A 24,198-nucleotide genomic window follows, 5' to 3' on the forward strand; every position below is an offset into this window, starting at 1 on the left:
ACTCCCACTGAAGGCGTCTCTTCTCCGGACTGAACGTTGAGAGCAGACCGGCGGATTAAACACTGGAGAGATGAGCTCATTTATAGATTATTGAATAAATAGAAACACACACGACGTGTTTCCATCGACCTGTATTAAATACATAAATACAGTCTGGAGGAGTTTTTTTCCTCCAAAGCTCCGCGCGGACTGAACCTCTGGAATCCGGATTTGAGTCCTCGTCCTCGGGTTGAAGAGAGCTGAGCACCGCCGCAGGTAAAGACCCATCCGCCTCAAACACTGCTTTATACTGAGAGTACATGAGAGTACATGAGAGTACATGAGAGTACTATGAGAGTACCGTGAGAGTACTATGAGAGTACCATGAGAGTACTATGAGAGTACATGAGAGTACATGAGAGTACATGAGAGTACTATGAGAGTACATGAGAGTACTATGAGAGTACTATGAGAGTACTATGAGAGTACTATGAGAGTACTATGAGAGTACTATGAGAGTACCATGAGAGTACCATGAGAGTACTATGAGAGTACTATGAGTACTATGAGAGTACTATGAGAGTACCATGAGAGTACTATGAGAGTACTATGAGAGTACCATGAGAGTACTATGAGAGTACTGTGAGAGTACCATGAGAGTACTATGAGAGTACTATGAGAGTACTATGAGAGTACCATGAGAGTACCATGAGAGTACTGTGAGAGTACTGTGAGAGTACTGTGAGAGTACTAGAGTACTATGAGAGTACTGTGAGAGTACTGTGAGAGTACTACTGATGTACTTTACTCTGTTCTGTGTGGAGATGTTTGTTTATGTTGTGTTTGATAGAAATACTTCTTTCTATAAATAACTTATCTAAAGTAAAAGTATAAAGTATGTCAAAGTACTTCATAACAAGAGACTTTAAAAGTATTTGTTAGAGACAGAAGAGGATTATTTACTGCAGAAAAACTGCACAAAAAAACAACTCCTTAACTTGTAAAATCCTGCAGTGAAAGCTTGTTTTGGTAAATAAAAGTACACAAAATGTACTTAATGCAGTAAATGTATCGTGTTTAACTCTTTTATACTCTGTTGGATACTTTAATCTGTAACAAAGGTTCAAACTTTACGAGCTGATCTTTTGTTTTGCAAGAAAAACCTCAGTTTGTAGTAACCAGTGGTGGAAAAGAAGTACTACTGCACTACAGAAATACTCCTCTACTAGTAAAAGTCCTGCATTGAAGGGGTTGTTTGGGTAAAAGTACCCAAGTATTACAAACAAACTAGTCCAGAAAATCTAATTTATGTACAGTCAGGTAGTTTAATCTGCAACCAAACCTCCTTTTTTAAGATGATCATTTGTTTTGTAGGAAAAACTAACCAGTGGTGGAAAAGAAGTACTACTGCACTACAGAAATACTCCTCTACTAGTAAAAGTCCTGCATTGAAGGGGTTGTTTGGGTAAAAGTACACATGTAGTATTAGTAAAATTAACCCTACTCCTGCAGAAAATGTAATTTCTATTCAGTCAAGTAGTTTAATCTGCAAAAAAACATCTTATTTTGTAAACTGATCATTTTTTGGTGGAAAAACTGCTAACTAGTAGTGGAAGAGAAGTAATACTGCACGATAGAAATACTGCACTACAAGTAATAGTCCTGCATGGAAGGTGTTTTGGGGTAAAAGTACACATGTAGTGTAGCTTCTTAAAGCATCAAAAGTAAAGGTACATTATGCAAAACTAGCCAAAACACTCTACAAAATACTCCATCAATAGTAAAAGTTCTGCATTCACAGTACTCCAGTATTATAAGGAAATGTACTTATATTATCAAAAGTACTCATTATGTATTGCGATGTATAATTATACTACTTGATGATTGTTATTTATGCGCTAACATGTGAGCAGTACTTTAATGTTGTACTGCTCGATGTGGAGATACTTGTTTGGATGTTACTTTAAGTACATTTTGCTGATAATACTTCTGTGCTTTTATGTGGAGTATTTTTACTGGTAATGCAGTATTTTTATGAGTAGTACTGCTCAGTGACCTAGTAGAAAGTTATCAAAATACCTCATCCACCACTGTAAATACCAGATGTTTGAGGAGGATCTACTTTTAACTACTTTTAAAAAGTATAAAGTAACAAAGTGTAAATACTTATGTAAGTGCAAGTACCTCAAAAATTGCACATCATTGTAGTACTTAGTTACTTTTCCTTATATTTTTTTTATAGTGTAGTATTGCTACTTTTATTGAAGTAAATGCTCAGAATACTTTCATTTATTATTATTAGAAAACCTTCTTTTTCATCTTCTTCCTCCACGTTCCTTTAAAACGAGACTCTACAGGCAAAACTATTGATCATCATGCACTCGTCAATTTAGAGATTTGTTCTATTTTTCTTCCATAACACCTCTTCTTTCAGACTAGTAGAAAGAAAACATTTATTTAACTATTTTGTCTGTTTGCGTCTGTAGATTTCTCCTAAATTCACCAAAAGTTACCATTATAATGCCTCATTTGCATATTTAAACATAACATTTCAGAAAACTTATAATACAAATAATAATAGTCCTAATGTCAGTAATCAACTGGTGAAGTTTCATGTTGATATCTATTAGTTATTTTTTTACCCTATTCACCTGTAGAGTCTTCAACATGTATGTAATTTAACTAAACATATCTTTAAAGGACGTTTTCTCTAAATGAGTTTTTTCTCAGACTCTGATCCATAAATCTCCACTTCAGTAGCTCTTACATACACCAAACTTTACAGCTTCATTCCTCTCTATATTCTGAAGGTTTCTACAGAGGGGTTTGTTCACATATCATTCATAGCCTGATTTATACAACTTTTATTACTATTACTTTTTTATTTTTTTATGGCTGTTGACATTATTTTCTGATTTATGGAGTGATACAAATAGATATCCAAACTTCTCTTTGTTAAAACATTTGACTCTAATATGTCAACGAAATGAAACATGAATTTTAAAAATTAGCACATATTTGATAAGATAATGTCTAATTTGCATATTTAAACACACATTTTCATAAAACTTGTGATACTTAAATCTATTAGTCTTTATCTTAGTAATCAGCTGGTGGAGTTTGATGTAGATATCTATTATTTAAATGTTTTATTCTCCTTTTGTTTCCCTTCTTGATGAACTCTCCATCAGGTTTCTCTTCCTGTTTGTCTGCGTGTTGTTTTCCATCACGACTCTGACTGTGAAGACGGGTTAGCTTCAGGAATCTGGTGTGTAGGTGACGGTTCAGCACCGGGAGGAGGGAAACATTCAGAGCGTTAAAATAAATCCAAGACGTGTTCAAGACCGTCTGGAATCTGATGCTCCAAACTATTAGACTCATTCTGTCCAGATGTGGAAAAGGTTTGACTTCAACAGAGGAAACATAAACTCTGTGTGATGTTCTTAAAACATCACGTTCTGTGTGATCCGGTAACAGCAGATAAAGTTTCACTGAAACGGAGCAACAAGAGAATCTGGTTTATATTCATACAGAAACTAAAAACTCATCTATTTAGTCTGGTTTTTATAGTCTTTTATAATTTCATGGTCGACATTATTATTGCTTAATCTAATTTCTTATTTTATAACACCATCATTTTACTTTTTATTTTTATTATTATTTTTATTATTTTATTTTTATTTTTAATTATTTTTTAATTTCATTTAATTTTATTAAATTTTATTTTATTTTACACATTCCATTCATTAATTTCCATTTATTCATTTTCTTAATCTCTTCATCTTCATCCTCGTCTTGTTTTTTTCTTCTCAGTCATTTATAAAACACTTTAAATTGCTTTTGATTTGTTTGAAAGGTGACATAAAGGTAAAAAATCATTCTAACACGTACGATCAAAATGATCAGTTCATCCACTGAATGATCGGAGTGCCGTGAAGACGATACTTTAAACTCGAGGCTTCAAAACATCAGTCCACAAACCTAAAGGTGACGTCATGACGACTCCGTTCACTTCTTAAATACAGTCTCTGTTTAAAACAAGAGGGTTTCTGTGAAACTCTTTAATGCTTTTAACAAAGAGCCTAATTAATGTAAGTGTGTTCTCCAGATGTGTTCTGTATTAATTATGTCTCCATAAACCTGTGTGTGTGTGTGTGTGTGTGTGTGTGTGTGTGTGTGTGTGTGTGTGTGGGCTCAGTGATGGCAGCCAACCAGCATTCATCTTGTTTATGAGGCTCATAAGAAGATGTAGATGATGCATTCAATGTCCTCTAACACTCCTTCAGTGTTCACGTCACTGTACCTTCTTCTGTGGAGCCAGACTGAATGATCCTCTGGTGTTCATTTGGTTTCTGTTTGAAGGTTGAACTCATGAAATTACTTCTTCAGCATTTAGAAATAAAGCAACGTATCCTCGAACAACAGTCTTTTCAAAATAAACTTTTTGCGTTCTTTATACTTCCTGGGTCATGATCAGGTGGATACATACAATTTGCATTTGTGGGATTTCTATTAAAAACAGTACATTCATTTTGCAGTAAGAAGCCAGCATTCTTTTCTTACTATTCTGACCCACAATCCTTTGCACTGCAGATATATGAGCAAGAGGGTCAAAGTTCACCATGCCATGTTATGAGGAAGTAGTTTGTCCTAATTAAATGCACATTGTGTGTATCAGTGTGTGCTTTATAAGCTGCAGTATGTGCTAAAAGTAAAAATATAAAGTAGGAGATTTGAAGCTCTTGTTAGAACATATTCAGATTATTTCAGGGATTGTGGGAAATGTAGTTTTCCTCATGACTCAGTTCACTCAGATGCATTTACAGCCTCTTTAATGTGCGGTTTCTGTGTTTCTGTGTTTTTATCTCTGAACTCTGAATATCTTTTGGGTCTTGGACAGAATGAGACGTTTGAGGTCATCACGTTGGACTTTTTCATGTTTTTCTGACATTTCATGGAGGAGATAATCATCAGACAACGATGGTTATGTTCAGCTTCAGTCATGTGGTTCTGTTATTTTAAAACCTTCCCGGTGACTCAGCAGCAGATGGTGTTTGTCGTCCGTGTCTGTTTGTTTTAGTCCGACGGTGTGAGTTCGACACTCTGCAGTTATTTATAGAGTCACAGGTGAGATAACAGCTGCACAGGTGTGAGCAGAGAGAGGAACCATGATGGTGGGTTGGTATGTTTTCTCCCAGCAGCCACTGGTTTCCAGTATGAACCAACAAAGACGCTGATTTTAAAAGTTTTGTTTCTTTAGTTTGTTTTGTTGAGACTGATGAGAAAACTCTTTGAGTGTTTTCACGAAATTCAACCTTTGTTTCTTTATAATACATTTAATACTTGACTTATTTCTTTATAAGGTTTGTATAAAGGTAGAAAATAGTTCATGAATATGAGATATGAGTTTACAGATATTATAATCCCTCCCCGTCATACTGGAGGTTCATTTATGATGTTTTCACGTTACACTTGTTGACTTCTTGATTTTCTTCACAGAACATTTTGTTTGTACGTTCTCTAGAGTTTCAGAGAATAATACAACAAACAATGTGTTGAGCATTAACGCCTTTTTGTGCGAGATCGTAGCTCCGTAGCCGTCTGTGGAGTATAAATAAAGTTTTAGGAGGTGCAACGATCTCCGTCTTCACTGATCACATCATTTTTCCGTTCCATCTTCTCAAATCTGATTTCTTTCCTTTTTTCTTTATTTTCAAACATGAAGATAAAGTAAAAGTCTTGTCAGTCATCATGGACTCTGGGAAACTGTTATGGACATTTTTCACTATTTTCTGACATTTTATAGAAAGAAAATAAGAATCAAAATTGGAAATGGTTGGGGACTATTTTCAGCGGCGGATTAATCTACATTTGGTGGATCTTAATGTCACAGAGGAAGAAGATAAATCAGGCTTTAATCAGGAAATCAATAATCTTTATTAAATAACCTAAACCATGAATCTGACTTTTTGTCTCCAGACAGGAAGTCACCGTTTGTTGAGGTGCGAGGACATCATGTCGCCCCCCCGCTGCCTCCGGATGCTGCTCTCCTGCATCCTGCTGGTTCTGCTGGTCCAGTTCCCTCAGACCCGGTCCAGACCGGCCACCGAGGACACGGACACAGGTGAGGAAAGATTTGAGACAAACACGACCTGTTTTAAGATAAGATAAGATAATCCTTTATTAGTCCCACAGCAGCAGAGAGGAAACAAACTAGAGACATAGTAAAACACATTATAAATAAGTAAATAAGTAATAACACAGTAAAGAATAATAAATAAGTTAAACAAACTTTGTTCATCATGTGGAAGCTTGTTTTGGTTAAAGGAGGCCACTCTGAGGAATACGGGCTCCAAACGGGTTCTTCCTACCCAGAACCCTTTGCGTTCGAGCGACACTTTTTTTGAAGAAAGGATTTTTCAAGGGTCCTTTGTGAGATTAAGGGTTCCATTAAGAACCACTTTTTGGAAGAAAGGGTTCTTCAAGGACTGTTGAAAGGGTGGATCCTCCCAGATCACACCCTCAAAACCGGGACTGAGAACCAGGACTGTTGTGGGTTGAGTGGCACCACGTCGGCCCCGGTCCTTTAGGATTGTAGATGAAAGCCTTGGATTATGTAAAGGTTCTCAGTAGAACCCCCTGGGTGGGTTCTAGATAAAACCGTTGGAATATAAAAAGGTTTTCGGTGGAGTAGAGCCCATTGGGAGGTTCTAGATCAAACCCTCGGAATATAAATGGGTTTTCCGGTAGAACCCCCTGGGTGGGTTTTACCTCAGGTTTGTACTTCAGTGCAGTACCTGAGAAAATGTACTTAGTTACATTCCAATTATTTTCTTTAATGCTGATTCTCAAGTCATTGAGAATGACTTACAGTTATCCATGTTTGTAGCTGTTAGTTCTATTTCTGTGAAGTAAATCAAGAAATGTGAAAAACTATGCAAACTGAAAAAACTCCTTTTTTGTGCACACGTACTCAGTAAATAAATGTGAATTCAGCCGAGGGTTTGATTCTCTGCCTTGTGGTCTGCGTGTTTTATATATAAAAGCTTTTAAAACTTTCCAGTGAGACAATTTCTTGAACAGGAAACTGACTTTTTGAAAAGGTTTGGCTGTTTTTTGGCGTTGAGGCGTCTGAATCTGGTTTCAGTGATTCTTGCTGGTGAAGCCGAGGCTTGGCTCTGGGGTTCTGGTTTTTAAGGGTTCTGGTTCTGGTCTGTGAATCCCATCCAGACTGTTTCTGTGCTTCTGAACGTTTCTACCTTCTGTGTGTTTGGTCCCGACCATCTGGACTCCAGCTGACGGAGACTCTCTGTTGTTTCTGAGCCCGTAAATTCTTGTTTTTCTCTCCGTCAACAACACATCACATTCTGCCTCTCTGTGATAAACAAAGCCTGGCTCTAATTTCCCTCCTCGGATATAAAGACCTCCTCAACGCTCTCTGAGAACATAAACCTGGTTAAATGTTCCTGTAAGAACCATGAGCTCTGTCCCTAAAGCCCCTCCCAGTCTAACCAGTAAACGCTGCTCTTTTTATAAACCCTTTGATGTGTTTCACAGAAGCTGCTCTTTTTGTCATAATCTATATTTTCAGCACCACAACAGAAGGTTTCCCAGAGATCCTCAGCTCCACTCAGTGGGTTGTTTTTGAATCCAGAGGTTCTCCGGTTCACCTTCAGCAGAAACAAAGAACGTTCATCATGTGGAAGCTTGTTTTGGTTAAAGGAGGCCGCTCTGAGGAATACGGGCTCCAAACGGGTTCTTCCTACCCAGAACCCTCTGCTTCTGAGCAACCCTTTTTTTGAAGAAAGGATTTTTTAAGGATTCTTTGTGAGATTAAGGGTTCCATTAAGAACCGCTTTTTGGAAGAAAGGGTTCTTCAAGGACTGTTGAAATGATCCTCCCAGATCACACCCTCAAAACCGGGACTGAGAACCAGGACTGTTGTGGGTTGAGCGGCACCACGTCCGCCCCGGTCCTTTAGGGTTGTAGATGAAAGACTTGGATTATAAAGGTTCTCAGTAGAACCCCCTGGTTGGATTCTAGATTAAAATGTTGGAATATCAAATGGTTCTCGGTAGAACCCCTGGGGGAGTTTTAGGTGAAACCTTTTGTATATAAAAGTGGTTTTCTGGTGGAACCCCCCTAGGTGGGTTCTGGATAAAACCCTTTGGAATATAAAAATGTTCTCGGTAGAACCTCCTGGTTTGTTTCTGTATTAAACCCTTTGAATATAAAAGGGTTCTCAGTAGAACCACCCGGGTTGGTTCTAGATGAAACCCTCAGAAAATAAAAAGGTTCTGTGTAGAACCTCCTGGGTAATTTCTGGATTAAACCTTTTGAATATAAAAGGGTTCTAGAGCAGAAGCCTTTGTTAGCACCCATAGAAGGTTAAAAGGTTCTTGATATAACATCCGGAGAGAGCTCTGGGTGGAACCATTACACCACAGAATGGTTATCTGTAGACCCTGTCATTAGTGGTTCTGGGTGGAACCTTTCACAGATGGTTCTAGGTAGAACCCTCTGAAAGGGTTCCAGGTGTGTGTGTGTGTGTGTGTGTGTGTGTGTGTGTGTGTGTGTGTGTGTGTGTGTGCTGTTAATGGCCGGGCAGAGAGGGAGGAGGTCTCTGAGGTTGAGGAAGTCCTCGGTGGTGGAGCTCTGTTCTGTGGCGACAGCTCCTGTCTGCCCGGCTTAAAGCCTCGTTCACTGAGCCGGGGTCAGGGGTCAGAGGTCAGAGGTCAGAGGTCAATCCACAAACTGGTTTCATTGTCTGTCTGAGGAAACATCTGAGACTCCCAGAGAGGAGCTCAGGGATCTGAACACACACCAGCAGAGTTTATGAACATCTTCTAAACATTTAAACTTCTTCTGCAGCCGACGCAGTGAAATCCTCTGAAGACGAGGAAGACGACGAGTCATCCTCAGAGGAGAGCAAGCTGTCCAATGAGCTGTCGACGAGCAACGAGAAGCTCCAAAGTAAACCTCCGACCCTTCTTCTCTCTTTCCCTGTTGGCTTTGTTTGAGTTCAAATCAAACGTGGACTCTCAGCAGACACAGCTGACGGTGGTGTGTTTTTGCCTCGTCAGCGTCGGCGCCGCAGTGGGTGACGCCGGATAAGATGGAGAAGCAGCTCCACGCCGTTCCCGCCAGCAGGACGGTGAAGTTCCGTTGCCTGGCGACGGGAAACCCCGCCCCCTCGCTGCGCTGGTACAAGAACGGGAAGGTGTTCAGGAAGGACCAAAGAATCGGAGGGTACAAGGTGAGTCTCAGGGAACAGCAGGAGTCCGACCGGTCAGTCGTATCTGTTTTATGTTCATGTATTATCGCCTCCATCTTTCAGATCAGAGACCACATGTGGACTCTGATTATGGAGTCGGTGGTTCCGTCGGATAAAGGGAACTACACCTGTGTGGTGGAGAACGAATATGGGAGCATCAAACACACCTACCTGCTGGACGTAGTCGGTAAGAAGTTACACCTGTTAGATATAGGTCCAGGTCCTTTCATAAAGATCTCTATCCAAACTGTAACACCTGAACAACAGAGGACATCTCCAGTCTCAATGCAGCTGAACAGTGTTGTAGTCAAGACCCCCTAAAGTAAGGCAAACTTAAGACCAGGATCAGAGTGCCTGAGACCGAGACAAGAACAGACCAAGGCAGGGCCAGAGATAAGATCAGGATATAGGATCAAGATCATTTGAGGGGTTGGGACCAAGCAAAGACCAAGACCAGAGTGTTTTGAGACCGAGTTAAGACCAAGACCTTGAGGGGTTGAGACCAAGAAAAGACCAAACCAAGGGATGCTGAGACCAGGTCAAGACCAAGACCACAGTTTCTCGTGACCGAGACACAACCTAGACTTTGAGGTGTCGATTCCAAAAGGAGACCTTGAAAAATACTTTTCTGTTTCTGTTGTCAGAGGACTGTGACCTTGTGGACGAAGTGGAAAACAAACTCTCGTGACGGTGAATAAATGTGTCGCTGGTTTACCTCTAACCTTTCCTTTGTAAACTCTCCCCTGCAGAGCGTTCTCCTCACAGACCGATCCTGCAGGCCGGTCTGCCGGCGAACCAAACGGCGGTCGTCGGTCACAACGTGGAGTTTGTGTGTCGAGTGTTCAGCGACCCGCAGCCTCACATCCAGTGGCTCAAACACATCACCGTCAACGGCAGCCGAGAGGCTCCGGACGGACACCCGTACGTCCTCGTCCTCAAGGTCTGTGCTCACAAATAACTACTTATATCTCAATCATTCTCAGAGGTCTGGAGAGAGAAAATGATCAAGTAAACAAAGAAAATAGCTAAATTAAACAGCAATTTAGTTTTGATTCAAAACTCCTTGATTGAAACAACCTATCCTGTAAGAGCCACACCTCTCCATATGTAAATATAATTAAAGGGGCTAAACCTGGTTCTAAAAAGGGAAGTCAATGCTTCATGTGTTAAAGCTGCATTCTCTCTAGTGTCCATCAGGGGGCGACTCCTCTGGTTGAATAGAAGTCTATGAGAAAATGACTCTATGCTTTAGGGCGGGGCTACACACTGATTGACAGGTCGACACCAGAGACGTATACGGCGTCTCTACGTCACTCCTCCTCAGTCCATATATGGTCACTTCCTGTTCACTGGTTGCTAAAAAACAAGACGGCGACGGCCAAAATCCAGGACTTTAGTTTAGTTTATACGGCAGTAAGCTGTTAGAGCGGTTGCTGTAGCAACGGTACATATAAATGGCCCCATCAGGCTACGCTGATTTGCATTGGAATATCTGTTCTACTCCTATTTCATTTCTATGACTCAGACTTCACTAAAACCTTTACCAGCTAAGATTTTCCTTCCATTTTAACGATGCAACTTGGAATTTGTTTTACACTTGAAACATAGCTGGTGAGAACTCAGGGGTTTGGAAAACATTTACATGGCACCAATGCTCTTTAAATTCTGAGTGTCAGGAGGAGTTCCGCTGTGATTCCATGCTATATAAGTGGAGAGTATTTGTTACCTTCACCAGTGTCTTCATTGTGCATGAGGCCGGTTACACGTGTCTCTGACTGAGCAGATTGAAACCACATCTGTGAAGAGTTGTGGACTCTGATGAAGGACACGCCTCTGTGTGGTTTGTTGTTTTGGGGCTCGCAGCCAGCAGCTCTGCACGGATTACTGTTATGTTCCTTTTACAGTCACAATGAAAAGAGCCAGTTTAGAAACATTTATGTGCTCATTTCTCAACCAGTCAGAGTCTGACCAAGCTCATTATCTGTATAAACTGCTCGGGGGTGAAGGTTCTGCAGAGTATTAGCAGGAAATAAAATAATTAATCAATTAAATAATGATAATCAAAACAGATGTATGCAGAAGTATCTACAATGTTTTCAGTGCTTCATGTTCTCATGTTTTCTGTCCACTCAGATCAACTATTTAAAGCTCAGCTGCATTACAACACGGACACTTTCATTAATGATCTTCCATCATGGCAGCAGGATTTAAAGGAGCCACGTGGAGTTTTCTCGTAAACGAACAAAAGTTATTTACAGTTGTGTTAAAACGCATTTTCCTTTTACCAAAAACATTTGCAGAGCAGATTTTTATGACTATTTTAAATCCATGTTTATGAGCTTGCAATCTTCTTCTCCTTCTCTGCTTTTTTTTGTTACCGCAACTGTTGATCAGTGGAACTACAACAGTGTATTAGAGTCATTGTGGGTAAATAAAACCGAACTACAGAGCTATTGGAGGGGGTGTTAAAATTGCATAAATAAAATAAGTAATACAATTAAAATATTTTTTTCCTGCCAGATTTAGACTTTATATTCTAAAAGAATATTCAAGTTTTTTTTCTTGCACATTTATTTTTGTAGAGTTTTGTTTTGTAAATTTACAACTTTAGTCTTAGAGAATACACAAGTTTTGTTTTGTTGTAAATTTACAACTTTAATCTTGAATATTTTGTCTCAATATGACCCCCCTCCCCCGGCTCTTTAATTCATTTATTTTTAACCTACGATGGTCAAAAACTCAACAGTGTGACTGGTGATATTCTTTACCTTTCTTCTTGTCAAATATTCCTTTGAAACAATCATGAAAACACAAACTGTAGTTTACTTTTACTCATTCTCAAATACACCACCCTGTTGGCACAAATATGCACCAAATGTGGATTAATCCGCCGCTGAAAATAGGCCCTGTTCCCTCCCGTTATATGTTTAAATATCTGTGTTAATGAACTCATCCGCCTTTTTTATTTCACGACACTTTCCTGTGTTTCCTCCAGACGGCGGGTTTGAACACAACAGATAAGGAGATGGAGGTTTTGACTCTGAGGAACGTGACTCTGAGTGATTCGGGCGAGTACACCTGTCTGGCAGCAAACTCCATCGGCGTCTCTCATCACTCGGCGTGGCTCACCGTGGTCGACGGTACGTTACCACACTCGTGGTCTCATCCTGAAGAAAGGATCCACGTTATTGATCCGGCCCTCTCTCTCTCTCTGGTCTCAGACCTGCCTCCCGCCCCGCTGCCCTCTCAGACGTACCTGGAGATCTTCATCTATTGTTTGGGTTTCTTCATCATCATCATCCTCACAGCCACGGCCGTCATCTGCAGACTCTGCTGCGCCCCGAAGAAGAGCGATTTCAGCAGCCAGTTAGCCGTCCAGAAGTTAGCCAAGAGCATTCCTCTGAGGAGACAGGTTCGTTCTCTCTCTTTGGTTTGTTCCATTTCCTGTTTGTTACTGCTGAAGGTGGTAAAATCAACAGAACCGACAGATTAACCTCAGGATTAAACTACACTTTGTCTTATTCACACTTCATTAGTTTAAAAACAAAAATCTGGGTTCAAAATACCCCAAAATTAACAAAAACAACATTGTTTTTCTAAAGTTTTTGCACCATGGCATGTAAGTGTGTTACATGTTCTATTAAAGCTAATAACAAGTGATAGTTAAAGTATAAAGTCATCTTTACATGACTTAACTTTAACCCAAACCACCGGAGGGTCCAGAGGCAGCAGTAGACCAGTAGCTCCTGTGTTCTGAGAGGTAAAATTACTGTTTTTGTGAATGGAGTCTGGTGTGTTTGAAGAGACGGCGGATTTTTGTCAAACGCAGGTAAAATGAATCACAGCAGCAGAAGTCAATCTACGAAGGAAGACAGGAAGTTAAAAGACAATACAACTCTTTTTCCTCTGCAGGTGTCGGTGGAGTCTTCGGCCTCCCTGCAGTCAGGGATGTGTTTGATGCGTCAGTCTCGTCTCTCCAGCGGCGCCACCACCATCCTGACAGGAGTGTCGGAGTACGAACTCCCCTACGATCCCGCCTGGGAGCTTCCTCGTGACAGGTATGACCTCTCTACCTGAGAAGATTAGATCTGCGTGCTTCTGTTACACTCAGGAGGCAACCTCTTGTTCTATAAAGTGAAGTCAAAGCTTCCTGTGTTAAAGCTGCATTCTCTCTCCTGTCCACCAGGGGGCGACTCCTCTGGTTGTATAGAAGTCTATGAGAAAATGACTCTACTTCTCTCTTGATTTATTCCCTCAGTAAACATTGTAAACATGAGTTTATGGTCTCAATCTCTAGTTTCAAGTCTTCTTCAATACAGCATGATGTTCATTTAGTAAATGATGCTCCATTTAGAGTCAAACAGACCATAAAGCAGGGGATGCTTTAGGGCGGGGCTACACTGATTGACAGGTCGACACCAGAGACGTATACGGCGTCTCTACGTCACTCCTCCTCAGTCCATATATGGTCACTTCCTGTTCACTGGTTGCAAAAAACAACAACTTTGACGGCCGTATTCCAAGATGGCGATCACAACGACTACGTCCACTTCTTATATACAGACTTTGGTTTCACCTGGTTTTCGTTTTACTGACTGACTGCAGTCTCTCAGAGCTTCACCCTTCATTTAGCTTCTTTTCTCTGCTGCTGTCTTCATGTCAAATTATATCTTTCTACCAAGAGGCTATAAAAGTGTCGCCAGTAGATCCTCAGAAACCCACAGAACGGTTTCTAACGTCTTCTAATTTCTTGTGTGGCCTTCCTCGACCTCGCTGCTCCTTTAGAGTACTAAAGTCTTGTTTCCCCAAAAAACATTCATCCAGAAAAAGGGTTGAATGTTAAACATCTGACGAGGTTCTGTGGTGGCCAGTAAAAAAAATGTAAATCTCATTATCCTTGGAAATAATGTGAACGGTAACCTATAATGGCGCTTACATGTTGAAGTAGTGTAAAACTATAAATTGTGGTGCCTGCATGCTCGTAAACACGTCACTCCAGTGGTTAAAAACTCAACAGCGATAATTTATAGGAGTCTGGTGATATTCTTAATTATCTTCTTTTCAACTAATCCCATAAACAACCATGAACACACACCAACTGTATTATACTTTGACTCATTCTCGCTTAAACAGCCCTGCTGGCACAAATACGCACCAAATGTGGATTAATCCGCCGATGAAAATAGTCCCCCAACAATGCACTGTTCCCGCCCATTATATGTAGATTTTTGTGTTTACAAAAGATTAACGTCTTCAGTAGGAAGCTAAAGCTGAGATTCACAGACGTGAAGTGATAAAGATCTGATGAACCTTCAATCTCATGGATCTGAAATCAAAACAGCGAGAGGAAGTTGGACATCAGAGGAGAATGTTTTCACATCTAACTCTGGGATCTGTGATTGTTTGAAGGGTGGAGAGACTAACAAAGACCGGTTTAGTGAGTTTTGTTTTGTTTCCGTCGACCTAAATCAAGTGTGTTTACAACACAGTAAAATTACTGTTTTTGTCAGTGGAGTCTGGCGTGTTTGGCAAGAGCGTTAAAGCTGCTATTTCTGATGAAACAAAAAGGATTTTACTCTTTAACAAAACGGTCCAGCTCCGTATTATTCTGTCCATCATGTTGTCAGACACTTAGAACAATATGATGGGTAGTAACGCGTCCTTAACGTGTCGTCCTCAGGTTGACTCTGGGGAAGCCTCTGGGTGAAGGCTGTTTCGGTCAGGTGGTTTTGGCCGAAGCCGTCGGGGTCGACAGAAATAAACCGACGCGCCTCACGAAGGTCGCCGTGAAGATGCTGAAAGGTGAGAGGTGCTTTCTTTACTGACCTCAGCGTTCGTCTTTAACATCGTTGAATATCATAACGTATATAATTTACAACACCTCGATGGAAAGAAATTATAGTTTAGTTTTGGGTTTTTAAGAAACAAAACACAACATTTCTGTTTCCATTATAGCAAGAAATGCAAATCCTTCATCCAAAATACATTGTCTGTAATATTATTTTCAATTTCCTTAATTATTTGGTCTTCAAAACTGTGCAAACCCAATAATACAATTGAATTTAATTTAATAATTTGTATACTATCTTAGCCTTACATGTTAATCTTGTGCCTGTTCTGAAATTTGAGATATGCATTCAATTTTGATTTTCAACATTAGTGAGATTATATTCTTTTTAAAGATATTTAAGTGTTGGATGTCGATTTTGTAGATTTGTGATTTATTACTTTCTTCAAACACATTATCTTCTAGATTTGGTGTAAGATTTTTGCATATATCACTTGAGGGGAGACCCTAAAGGCAAAAACATATTGATATACTTATCAATGTTGAGATTTTGGTCTTCTTTCATTCTAGTGGAAAGAAAACATTTATTTTACTACTTTGTCTATTTGTGTCTGTGGATTTCTCCTAAATTCACCAAAGTTACCATAAAATCATGCCTCATTTACATATTTGAACATAACATGTCAGAAAACTTGTAATAATTAGGATAATTACTAATTATCCTAATGTTAGTAATCATGTTTATCTATTAGTATTTATTTAATTCACCTCTAGTGTCATGTATTCTTCATCAACAATATTCAGAGTATTTTTATTATTTTGCTCAAGATGTTTTAGTGTTTCTAGTCATTTATTAATCTGAGGATATTTAACATGTGACGGGATGTTGATCCACATTATGGTGTCACATAAGAGTCAATGATGTGACCTTTGACCCGAGGCCGTGTTGTTGTCGTGTGCAGCGGACGCCACAGAGAAGGACCTCTCTGACCTCATCTCTGAGATGGAGATGATGAAGATGATCGGCAAACACAAGAACATCATCAACCTGCTGGGAGCGTGCACGCAGGGCGGTGAGTGTGTGCACGAGGAGTAACGGCTGTCTGTGTTGATGTGTGTGTGTGGTCCAGATGTTAACGTTGACCTCCTCCTCCTCGTCCGTTAGGCCCCCTGTACGTGGTGGTGGAGTACGCCTCCCAGGGGAACCTCAGGGAGTTCCTCCGGACTCGCCGACCCGTCGGGTTGGAGTACTGGAGCGGGCCGAGGCAGACGACTCTGGGCAGTCTGGAGGTCAGGGAGCTGGTGTCGGCGGCGTACCAGGTGGCCCGCGGGATGGCCTACCTCGCCTCTAGGAAGGTCCGTCTGTTTGATTCTTAAATGATCACTTATTAACCCTCTGAACCCCAAAACCCAGGGCAGCATTGAAAAGCATGTTTTTTTAAACAATCGCCAAAAAAACAGTCATTATCGTCAGATTTTTCTCTTTCTGATGGTCCTTGAACACATGAAAAATATTATATATTTAGATTCTTTTGTTTTCCAATTTTAGTAAAATAAATGATCAAAGAAATTCGACTTTCATGTACATGTTCATTAAACCGATTTATGTCAAAACTCTTCTTTTTGAAACAATGAAAAGCAATATATACTATAGAAAAAACTAAGAAATAAAAATAAATAAAATAAATAAAATAAATAAAATAAATAAAATAAATAAATAAAATAAATAAAATAAATAAAATAAATAAAATAAAAATATTTTTTTTGCATTCTGCTGAGCTTCATCTCAAATGAATCTTCAGGTTCTCAGTTTTCAGATGAACATCACTTCTATGTGGCGTCCTCTGTTGACCTGTCCCCCCCCATAAGAAGACCCTGTCTCTCCTCATGTTGACGATGTGACCCTTCTGTGTCTCTCCTCAGTGTATTCACAGAGACCTGGCAGCCCGGAACGTGTTGGTCACTGAAGACGACGTGATGAAGATTGCTGACTTCGGTCTCGCCCGAGACGTCCATCACATCGATTACTATAAGAAGACCACCAATGTAAGACCTCATGAGCAGACTGGAGACACTTCTGACTGATGTTAAAATGTTTTAATGTCTTAATGTCTGAATGTCTGAATGTTTTCATGTCTTCATGATGCTTCAGGGTCGTCTCCCAGTGAAGTGGATGGCACCAGAAGCTTTATTCGACCGCGTCTACACTCATCAAAGCGACGTGTGAGTTTCAGCTTTAAAGACTCGATGTGTCGTCTTTTTTCTGTAGTTGTTGATTGATTTAACTCGTTATAATAAATAAATCTTAATATTAATCCAACGTGTCACAACGACCTGGCTACCAGTAACGGAGATATTCATCATCAGTTAATCTGGTGGTTGTTTTTGTTGTTCGCTCTGTAAAAAGCTTCCCAAAAGTCCAAGAAAACATCTTCAAATGTCCAAAAACCCTAAGAGTTCAGTTCTCAAACATATAAAAGAGAGAAAAACATCCAATATTCACATCAGAGAAATTGGAACAAGCTAATTTTTTGCTATTTTTACCTGAAGAAACGACTCAAAATATCAATGAAACCTTGCTGTGGATGAATCTTCTGGTGATTGATTAACTTATCTTTCTATTTGCATAAATGAGTTAAGGAAATACAGTGAATCTTGCTTGAATTCCATCCAACAATAGGCTAAAATAAATGCAAATATCTGATGATATCCATGTCATTAATGATTGTCTGAGATCTTTCTCTAACGCTTCCTGTTCTGCTGCTTCAGGTGGTCGTTTGGAGTCCTGCTATGGGAGATCTTCACCCTCGGGGGTTCTCCGTACCCCGGAGTCCCCGTGGAGGAGCTCTTCAAGCTGCTGAAGGAAGGACACCGCATGGAGAAACCCTCCGCATGCACCCAGGAGCTGTGAGTCCACCTCGAAATCCAGAGACGTAGATCTTCATAATCTGCTTAATCTGTGTTTAGACTACAAATAACTTCAGCTTGAGTCAATTTGTTTCTCAGAAATGGAAACTCTGACGTATTTGGATTTTTCAGTGCATTCAGAAAGTCACTTTTTAAACATTTTGTCATGTTGCAGCCTAACCAATAACACCAAACAGGTTGTAGAAATGTTCTCATGTTCCTCTGAGATGTTCTTCTGTGGTACATTTATTTAATTGGACAAACAATTGTCCATGTAAAGGTGTCACAGCCAAGAAAAAACACAAAACAAGGTATTGTTGGGTATTGAGAGTAGACTGATGAGGGGAAAAATAATTAAAACAAATTTTAAACTGGCGATCCTACAGATTTCCGTCCTGGTTGCCATGGAGACACTTTATTTACTGGTTTGATACTGCAAATCCCAGAATTATCTCATAGTTTTATGCATAAAGAAGTCAGATGATTATTAGCCTATTTCAATCATTCGAATTTCATTCTGCACTCAAGACTGAGAACAAATTTGCTGGATGCTGGTTTGTGTTTCTTCAGCTACCTGATGATGAGAGACTGCTGGCACGCCGTCCCGTCTCGCAGACCGACGTTCACACAACTGGTCGAAGACTTGGACCGAACGCTTTATCTCATGGCCAACCAGGTAACGTGTTCTTCATCAAGACTCCTTCATTCAGTTAAATAGAAAATGAATATTGATTATCAATCAACTACTTCAGCACATTCAGCATTGAGCCTCATTCACCAACCATTCTCAAACCTGCATTCTCTCTCCTGTCCAGCAGGGGGCGACTCCTCTGGTTGTATAGAAGTCTATGAGAAAATGACTCTACTTCTCTCTTGATTTATTCCCTCAGTAAACATTGTAAACATGAGTTTATGGTCTCAATCTCTAGTTTCAAGTCTTCTTCAATACAGCATGATGTTCATTTAGTAAATGATGCTCCATTTAGAGTCAAACAGACCATAAAGCAGGGGATGCTTTAGAGCGGGGCTACTGTGATTGACAGGTCAACACCACGATGTTGTCCGGTCTTTTAATCTCATTAATTAAACTTTAGCTCTTTCAGTCTGTATTCATTTCATCAAAGTTAAATGAAATATTTTGGTCCCAAAAACATCTTCTTCAACATTTGTTTGTACTTAGCTCCACCCTCTTGTTCCCCTTCTGGTTGCAAAAACCAAGATGGCGACGGCCAAATGCCGAATTCAGGGCTTCAAAACCTCAGTCCACAAAGAAATGGGTGACATCATGACGACTACGTCCACTTCTTATATACAGACTATGATTTTCTCGTGTTCATTCGTTCAGAAGTTAATTGTATTTTCTAGAGAAAATCCAGTATTTCTGATGCTAAAAAACGTTCCCTTGGACACTCTGACTTGTTGGTTTGGAGTTTAGTTCCAGCTCTATGAGTCTCTGCAAACTGTCAGATATCTAATCCTGTGGTTCTGTCTCTGCAGGAGTACCTGGACTTGGCCATTCCTCTGGTCCAGTATTCTACCGTCGAGTCCTCCGTCTCGGCTCTTTCCTGTAACTCCACATAGGCGTCCTGGGACCTTTTTTTTTTTTTCCCGTTCCTGGATCACCTTCATACCGTTTCCTCTGCTGCGCCGGGCGGACGGTGGCGACGGCGGCGGGCGGTCCCAGACGAGGCCTCGAAGCTGCTTCACTGTCGTCCATCAGCGGCAGCCCTGATGTGAAGAACAGCTGGACTGAGCTGGACCTCAGGAAGCAGCAGCTCATTCATAAAGAGTGAGTCCACCTGAGAGAGGACTGTGAGAGCTGCTGCTGCCCATTGCATCAGTGCTTTGGTTATGTTAATAATAATAATATTAATAATAATAATAATAATGTCCTCAGTGTGAATATTGTAAATAATAGTTTGTGTTATATGGAAGACCAAACTGGATTCAAAAGATGAATATGAAATGAAAGGGAAAAGTTAAAAAAAAGGGAGAATGAATCAAATGCACAACAAAATGTGTGTAATAAAATTCAATTTACTTTTTATTCGTCCACCATCTGCCACCCTCATCCCTCCGCAAACAATGTATTACTCATTTATAGATTTGTTTCTTTGTGCGTTTGTATTCATTAATTTATTTTGCACCAGTATTTCATGTATTTCTCTGCAGTAAAGTCACATTGCCAAAAATGATGTACACTTCAACATTGCACTTATCCTCCAGCTGATTACAGACTGCCATTTACAGAAAATGCTTCTAGTTGAATGTGTTAAAATTAACTGATTAACAACAGTATTAAAACTATTTTTTCTTAATTTTTACTCGTTGACATGTTGTGATTATATGGACAAAATGTCTGTTTGTCTGAGAATGCGTCCAGCACTATTCGTCTCTGGTAGAGACCTGTCAATCACAAAGTAGCCCCTCCCTTTAATATACCCTATTTGACCTGAGTGGACTTTCTTTCCCACATGTTAAACTCATTATTTCACCACGTAACTCTCAATCATAGTTGCTCTCAAAAGTCTAAATGTACTGTAACTTTCTCACTGATTTTAAATGTCATCACATCTCAGTGGTTCTCAAACTCAGTTCGGTTGTTTTCCAACTGAAAAGACGACAAAAGAATAAGATATTTTGCTGTTTTATTGTTCAAATTTTCAGTTTGGACAAAAACGATGTGGAAACTTAACTTTATCCCTAACTCCAATTTAAACCCAATTCTAACCTGAACCTTAAAATAAAGTCTTAGTCCTCCAACAGGCCTTTGAAGAAGTGAAGACTGACCAAAATGTCCTCACTCTGCAGTTAAAAACATTGGGTCCTCACTATGTAGCAAGTACAGAAGCTCACACCTGTACCTCTATCTTTGTGAGGACCCTCGTTAGCATAACATATTCCCTAGCCCCCTACCCTTAGCTCTATCTAAACCTGACCCTCAAAACCAGGTCTTAACCCTCCAAGAGGCATTTGAAGAAGTGGTTCAGGCCAAAATGTCCTCGCTTACATAAATGTCCTCACTCTGTGGTGAAAAACTGCCGGTCCTCACTAAGTAGCAAGAACAAGAACCCCCCCACACACACCTTTTCCTCTGGCTGGTTTTCTCTGCAGAGCCTGAATCAGCGTTTCGTTCCCACAGAGAGGAAACGGTGTGGTACATAGAACAGGAGGTTCCTGTGAACGTTCATCATGCGGTTCTGTCTGCCACATTTTATTCCCTCTGCAGCCGCTGGCCGACGTTACAAATCACTCTGAATCAGTCAGAACAGCTTCTGGCTCTCTTCATTCACATCCTTCCTGTTTCCAGCAGTAAAAACATAATTTTTTTTCCTCAGAGAACTTCCCTGGTGATCCGAGTCATTTCCAGTGAAAAGGTCTCGTTCTCTTTAGTAATGATGCTGCAGATCTTCAGTAAACATCTGATGTGCCAACACATTCTAACACCAATATATTAACTTGGTCTAAGCTTCAAACTATGAAGCTCTATTCACCCCTCTAGCATCAGTTTTGCACGTCTCAAAAACGTTTTATTTTATTTAAATTTTATATTTTAATTTGAGTCTAAATTTTTAGCTCCATGTGGAATATTTTATTTTACTTTGTTTATTTTAATTTATTTTATTTTTTATTAAAGATTTGAAAACATCCTTCACGCTTTCACTTTTATTCCTAAATGTTCTTAAATTAATATTGTTGTATTTGTAGCTTCTGCTGCAGAATCAAACTTTTCCTCCTCATTTAAATCTCAACCTTCAGTAAACAGCAGCGTGTTTTCTCACGGCTGCAGCTTTAACGGCTTCACTTCCTGGAAATGTTAACGCGTTGACACCTGAAGAGGGGGGGTTGTGTCTCTCTCACCTGTCTGATGGGAGTTAATGGGCCATAACGTGGAGCTGAGGATCCATTATGGGTCAGCCATTAGCTGAGTGACAGATGGCCGAGTGAGAGACATTAACAGCTCCAGCAGAGAGAGGACGGGTCTGAACAAACCCCGAGGAGAGAATCCTTTCTGTTCCACTGTCTGGTGACGGCCAACAACTCTTTGTATTCGTTTAAAGTCTCTATGTAGCTGTTTGGAGTCTGTTTGGAGTCATTTTTTTTTATCTCTTTGTGATAATTTTGTTCTTTGTCATAGATTTCAGTGTAGTGGTAGTTTATTTGTGGTAAGTGAGGGCCATAAAATGGAAATACTCACACAAGTAAAATACAAGTACTTTAAATGTGTACTTAAGTATAAACTTGAGTAAATCTTCTTGTTTACTCTCTACACACTATGAGCAGCTAGAAATAAGGTCAGACATCAGTTCGAAAAAATGTTAAAGGATATTTTTATGTAACACAACGCCACCTGGTGGCTCGACTTCAAACTACACAAATAATTCATATTTATTTTGACATTTCTAATGAGTAATTGTTTGACTTAATGATGCACTTTGTACAATTATTTATGTATTAGAACGAGAAGAATAAATAACTTTATTGTTCCTCCTTTGGGGAGTCAAATTCTACTACGGTAAAGTAAAGAAGTTTATTTTACATTTAATTATATATTTAATTGTATTATCACAATATGTGTATGCATATAACATATACAACATATATATTACATATATATATATTTTTTAGGGTTTTCATCAGATAAATAAAAATCACACGAGCCAAAAATCATATAACATCATTTATTTCTAACACAAAACCAGCCGAGTCGGCTTTTATGTTCCAGTAACGTCTCATTAAACATCAGGTTCAACTGAAACTAATAAAGTGATCTCAGACCAGCAGATTGTCGTCCTGACAGGAGACATGAAGAGCTTCACGACCAGCGTGGAAACATCCCCAGAACCTCCTCGGCCTCTCTTCTCTCACTACGTTAAATATATCGGCCTCATAAATGAACTTGTTTAAGAAAATAAATATCGATTATCATCACTGTAAATCGGCCTCTTTTAAAATGTCTGTAACAGGTCGGACTGAGCAAATCACCCTAAATAATAATAATAATAATAATAATAATAATAAGTAGTTATTTCCCCCAATCACCATCTAAAGCTGCACATTTGAGTATCAGTGTGCATGTGTGTGTGTGTGTGTGTGTGTGTGTGTGTGTGTGTGTGTGTGTGTGTGTGTGTGTGTGTTCTCTATTCCCCCCCCTCCACGCCGTCCACGGACCTCTTCCTGGCGAACAGGTGGGTGGGGTCTCGGCCCCTGAAGCCCGGCTGGATGTTGAACACCGGCATGTTCCTCCAGCTGGACGGGTTGTTGAACGCGGCCGAGCCGGAGCCGGCGGCGCACGGTTTGTTCTGGACCAGCTGGAGGAAGGTCTCCATGTCGGGGCCGAGCCGGGCCATGAGCCCGGTCCTCACCGCCGCCACCGTCTCATCGTCACAGGCCTGCAGCGTCTGGAGCAGCGTGCTGTAGTACCTGGAGGACGGAGACAGGAAGTCAGGAACTACATGTGAAGGTAAAACATGGCGGACTGGTTGTCTCCAGGTTAATTTTTATATATATACAGTATATATATAAACCTGGAGACAACCTCGGGTTCTTCACTGCTTCCTGTGTTAAAGCTGCATTCTCTCTCCTGTCCACCAGGGGGCGACTCCTCTGGTTGTATAGAAGTCTATGAGAAAATGACTCTACTTCTCTCTTGATTTATTCCCTCAGTAAACATTGTAAACATGAGTTTATGGTCTCAATCTCTAGTTTCAAGTCTTCTTCAATACAGCATGATGTTCATTTAGTAAATGATGCTCCATTTAGAGTCAAACAGACCATAAAGCAGGGGATGCTTTAGGGCGGGGCTGTTGATGGAGCAGTTACAGTGTTAGCATAGCCTAGCATTACTCGATCCAAACTTCATTCAGAAAACAAGTATTTTAAAAGTTGTTTGCTTTTCCTCTTAAGGACAGATCTCACAAAGAAGGAAATCTGATTTTATTCAAATGATTGTCATTATATAGTTATTTCAGCATCCTTTTAATCAGTTTATCTGTTTATTCAGGTGAGACAGGTGTGTGTGTGTGTGTGTGTGTGTGTGTGTGTGTGTGTGTGTGTGTGTGTGTGTGTGTGTGTGTGTGTGTGTGTGTGTGTGTGTGTGTGTGATCAGTGCTCACCTGTTGGGGAAGTGTGTTGGAACCTGCACCACCTCTCCGATGGCATCCGGGTTGGTTCGAGCCACAGTGCAGATATCCAGACTGCTGTAACATTCCTCCTGCACCTTTAACAAAAAAAGAAAAGAGACAGAGAC

The 24,198-nt window shown here is 40.1% G+C and overlaps 2 protein-coding genes across 3 annotated transcripts in view; one reads left to right on the top strand and one right to left on the bottom strand.

Moving 5' to 3' along the window:
• Positions 1 to 20,292, top strand: fgfr1b (fibroblast growth factor receptor 1b). 2 transcript variants are annotated; one of them, XM_054613147.1, is made up of 16 exons: positions 1 to 255; positions 5,959 to 6,103; positions 8,851 to 8,952; positions 9,063 to 9,235; positions 9,317 to 9,440; positions 10,003 to 10,193; positions 12,249 to 12,665; positions 13,166 to 13,311; positions 14,934 to 15,055; positions 16,004 to 16,114; positions 16,207 to 16,397; positions 16,965 to 17,087; positions 17,194 to 17,264; positions 17,811 to 17,948; positions 18,519 to 18,624; positions 19,446 to 20,292. In XM_054613147.1, the coding sequence occupies exons 2-16, from the start codon at positions 5,995 to 5,997 to the stop codon at positions 19,527 to 19,529; spliced, it is 2,208 nt and encodes a 735-aa protein (XP_054469122.1). In that variant the 5' UTR covers positions 1 to 255; positions 5,959 to 5,994; the 3' UTR covers positions 19,530 to 20,292. The 2 variants fall into 2 exon arrangements, with proteins under 2 accessions (XP_054469122.1, XP_054469123.1); XM_054613148.1 differs by lacking the exon at positions 1 to 255 and having other exon boundaries at positions 5,935 to 6,103; positions 12,249 to 12,393; positions 12,475 to 12,665.
• Positions 20,293 to 23,089: 2,797 nt separating this feature from the next.
• The window catches only part of stc1l (stanniocalcin 1, like), a 3,134-nt gene continuing 2,025 nt past the window's right edge, over positions 23,090 to 24,198 (bottom strand). Inside the window, exons 4-5 of the mRNA XM_054613011.1 lie at positions 24,065 to 24,168; positions 23,090 to 23,372 (exon numbers count right to left, since the gene is read on the bottom strand). Coding sequence (XP_054468986.1) covers positions 23,090 to 23,372; positions 24,065 to 24,168 — 387 coding nt within the window. The remainder of the gene's footprint in view (positions 23,373 to 24,064; positions 24,169 to 24,198) is intronic.

The sequence above is a fragment of the Anoplopoma fimbria genome, chromosome 14, assembly GCF_027596085.1.
Source record: "Anoplopoma fimbria isolate UVic2021 breed Golden Eagle Sablefish chromosome 14, Afim_UVic_2022, whole genome shotgun sequence".
NCBI classification, from domain to species: Eukaryota; Metazoa; Chordata; class Actinopteri; order Perciformes; family Anoplopomatidae; genus Anoplopoma; species Anoplopoma fimbria.

Bases quoted from the DNA above. Each gene is read 5' to 3' on its own strand.
- fgfr1b (XM_054613147.1), top strand. From the start codon at position 5,995: ATGTCGCCCCCCCGCTGCCTCCGGATGCTGCTCTCCTGCATCCTGCTG. The intron at 12,666-13,165 runs GTTCGTTCTCTC...TTTCCTCTGCAG, and splicing joins GCATTCCTCTGAGGAGACAG to GTGTCGGTGGAGTCTTCGGC. The intron at 16,398-16,964 runs GTCCGTCTGTTT...GTCTCTCCTCAG, and splicing joins CCTACCTCGCCTCTAGGAAG to TGTATTCACAGAGACCTGGC.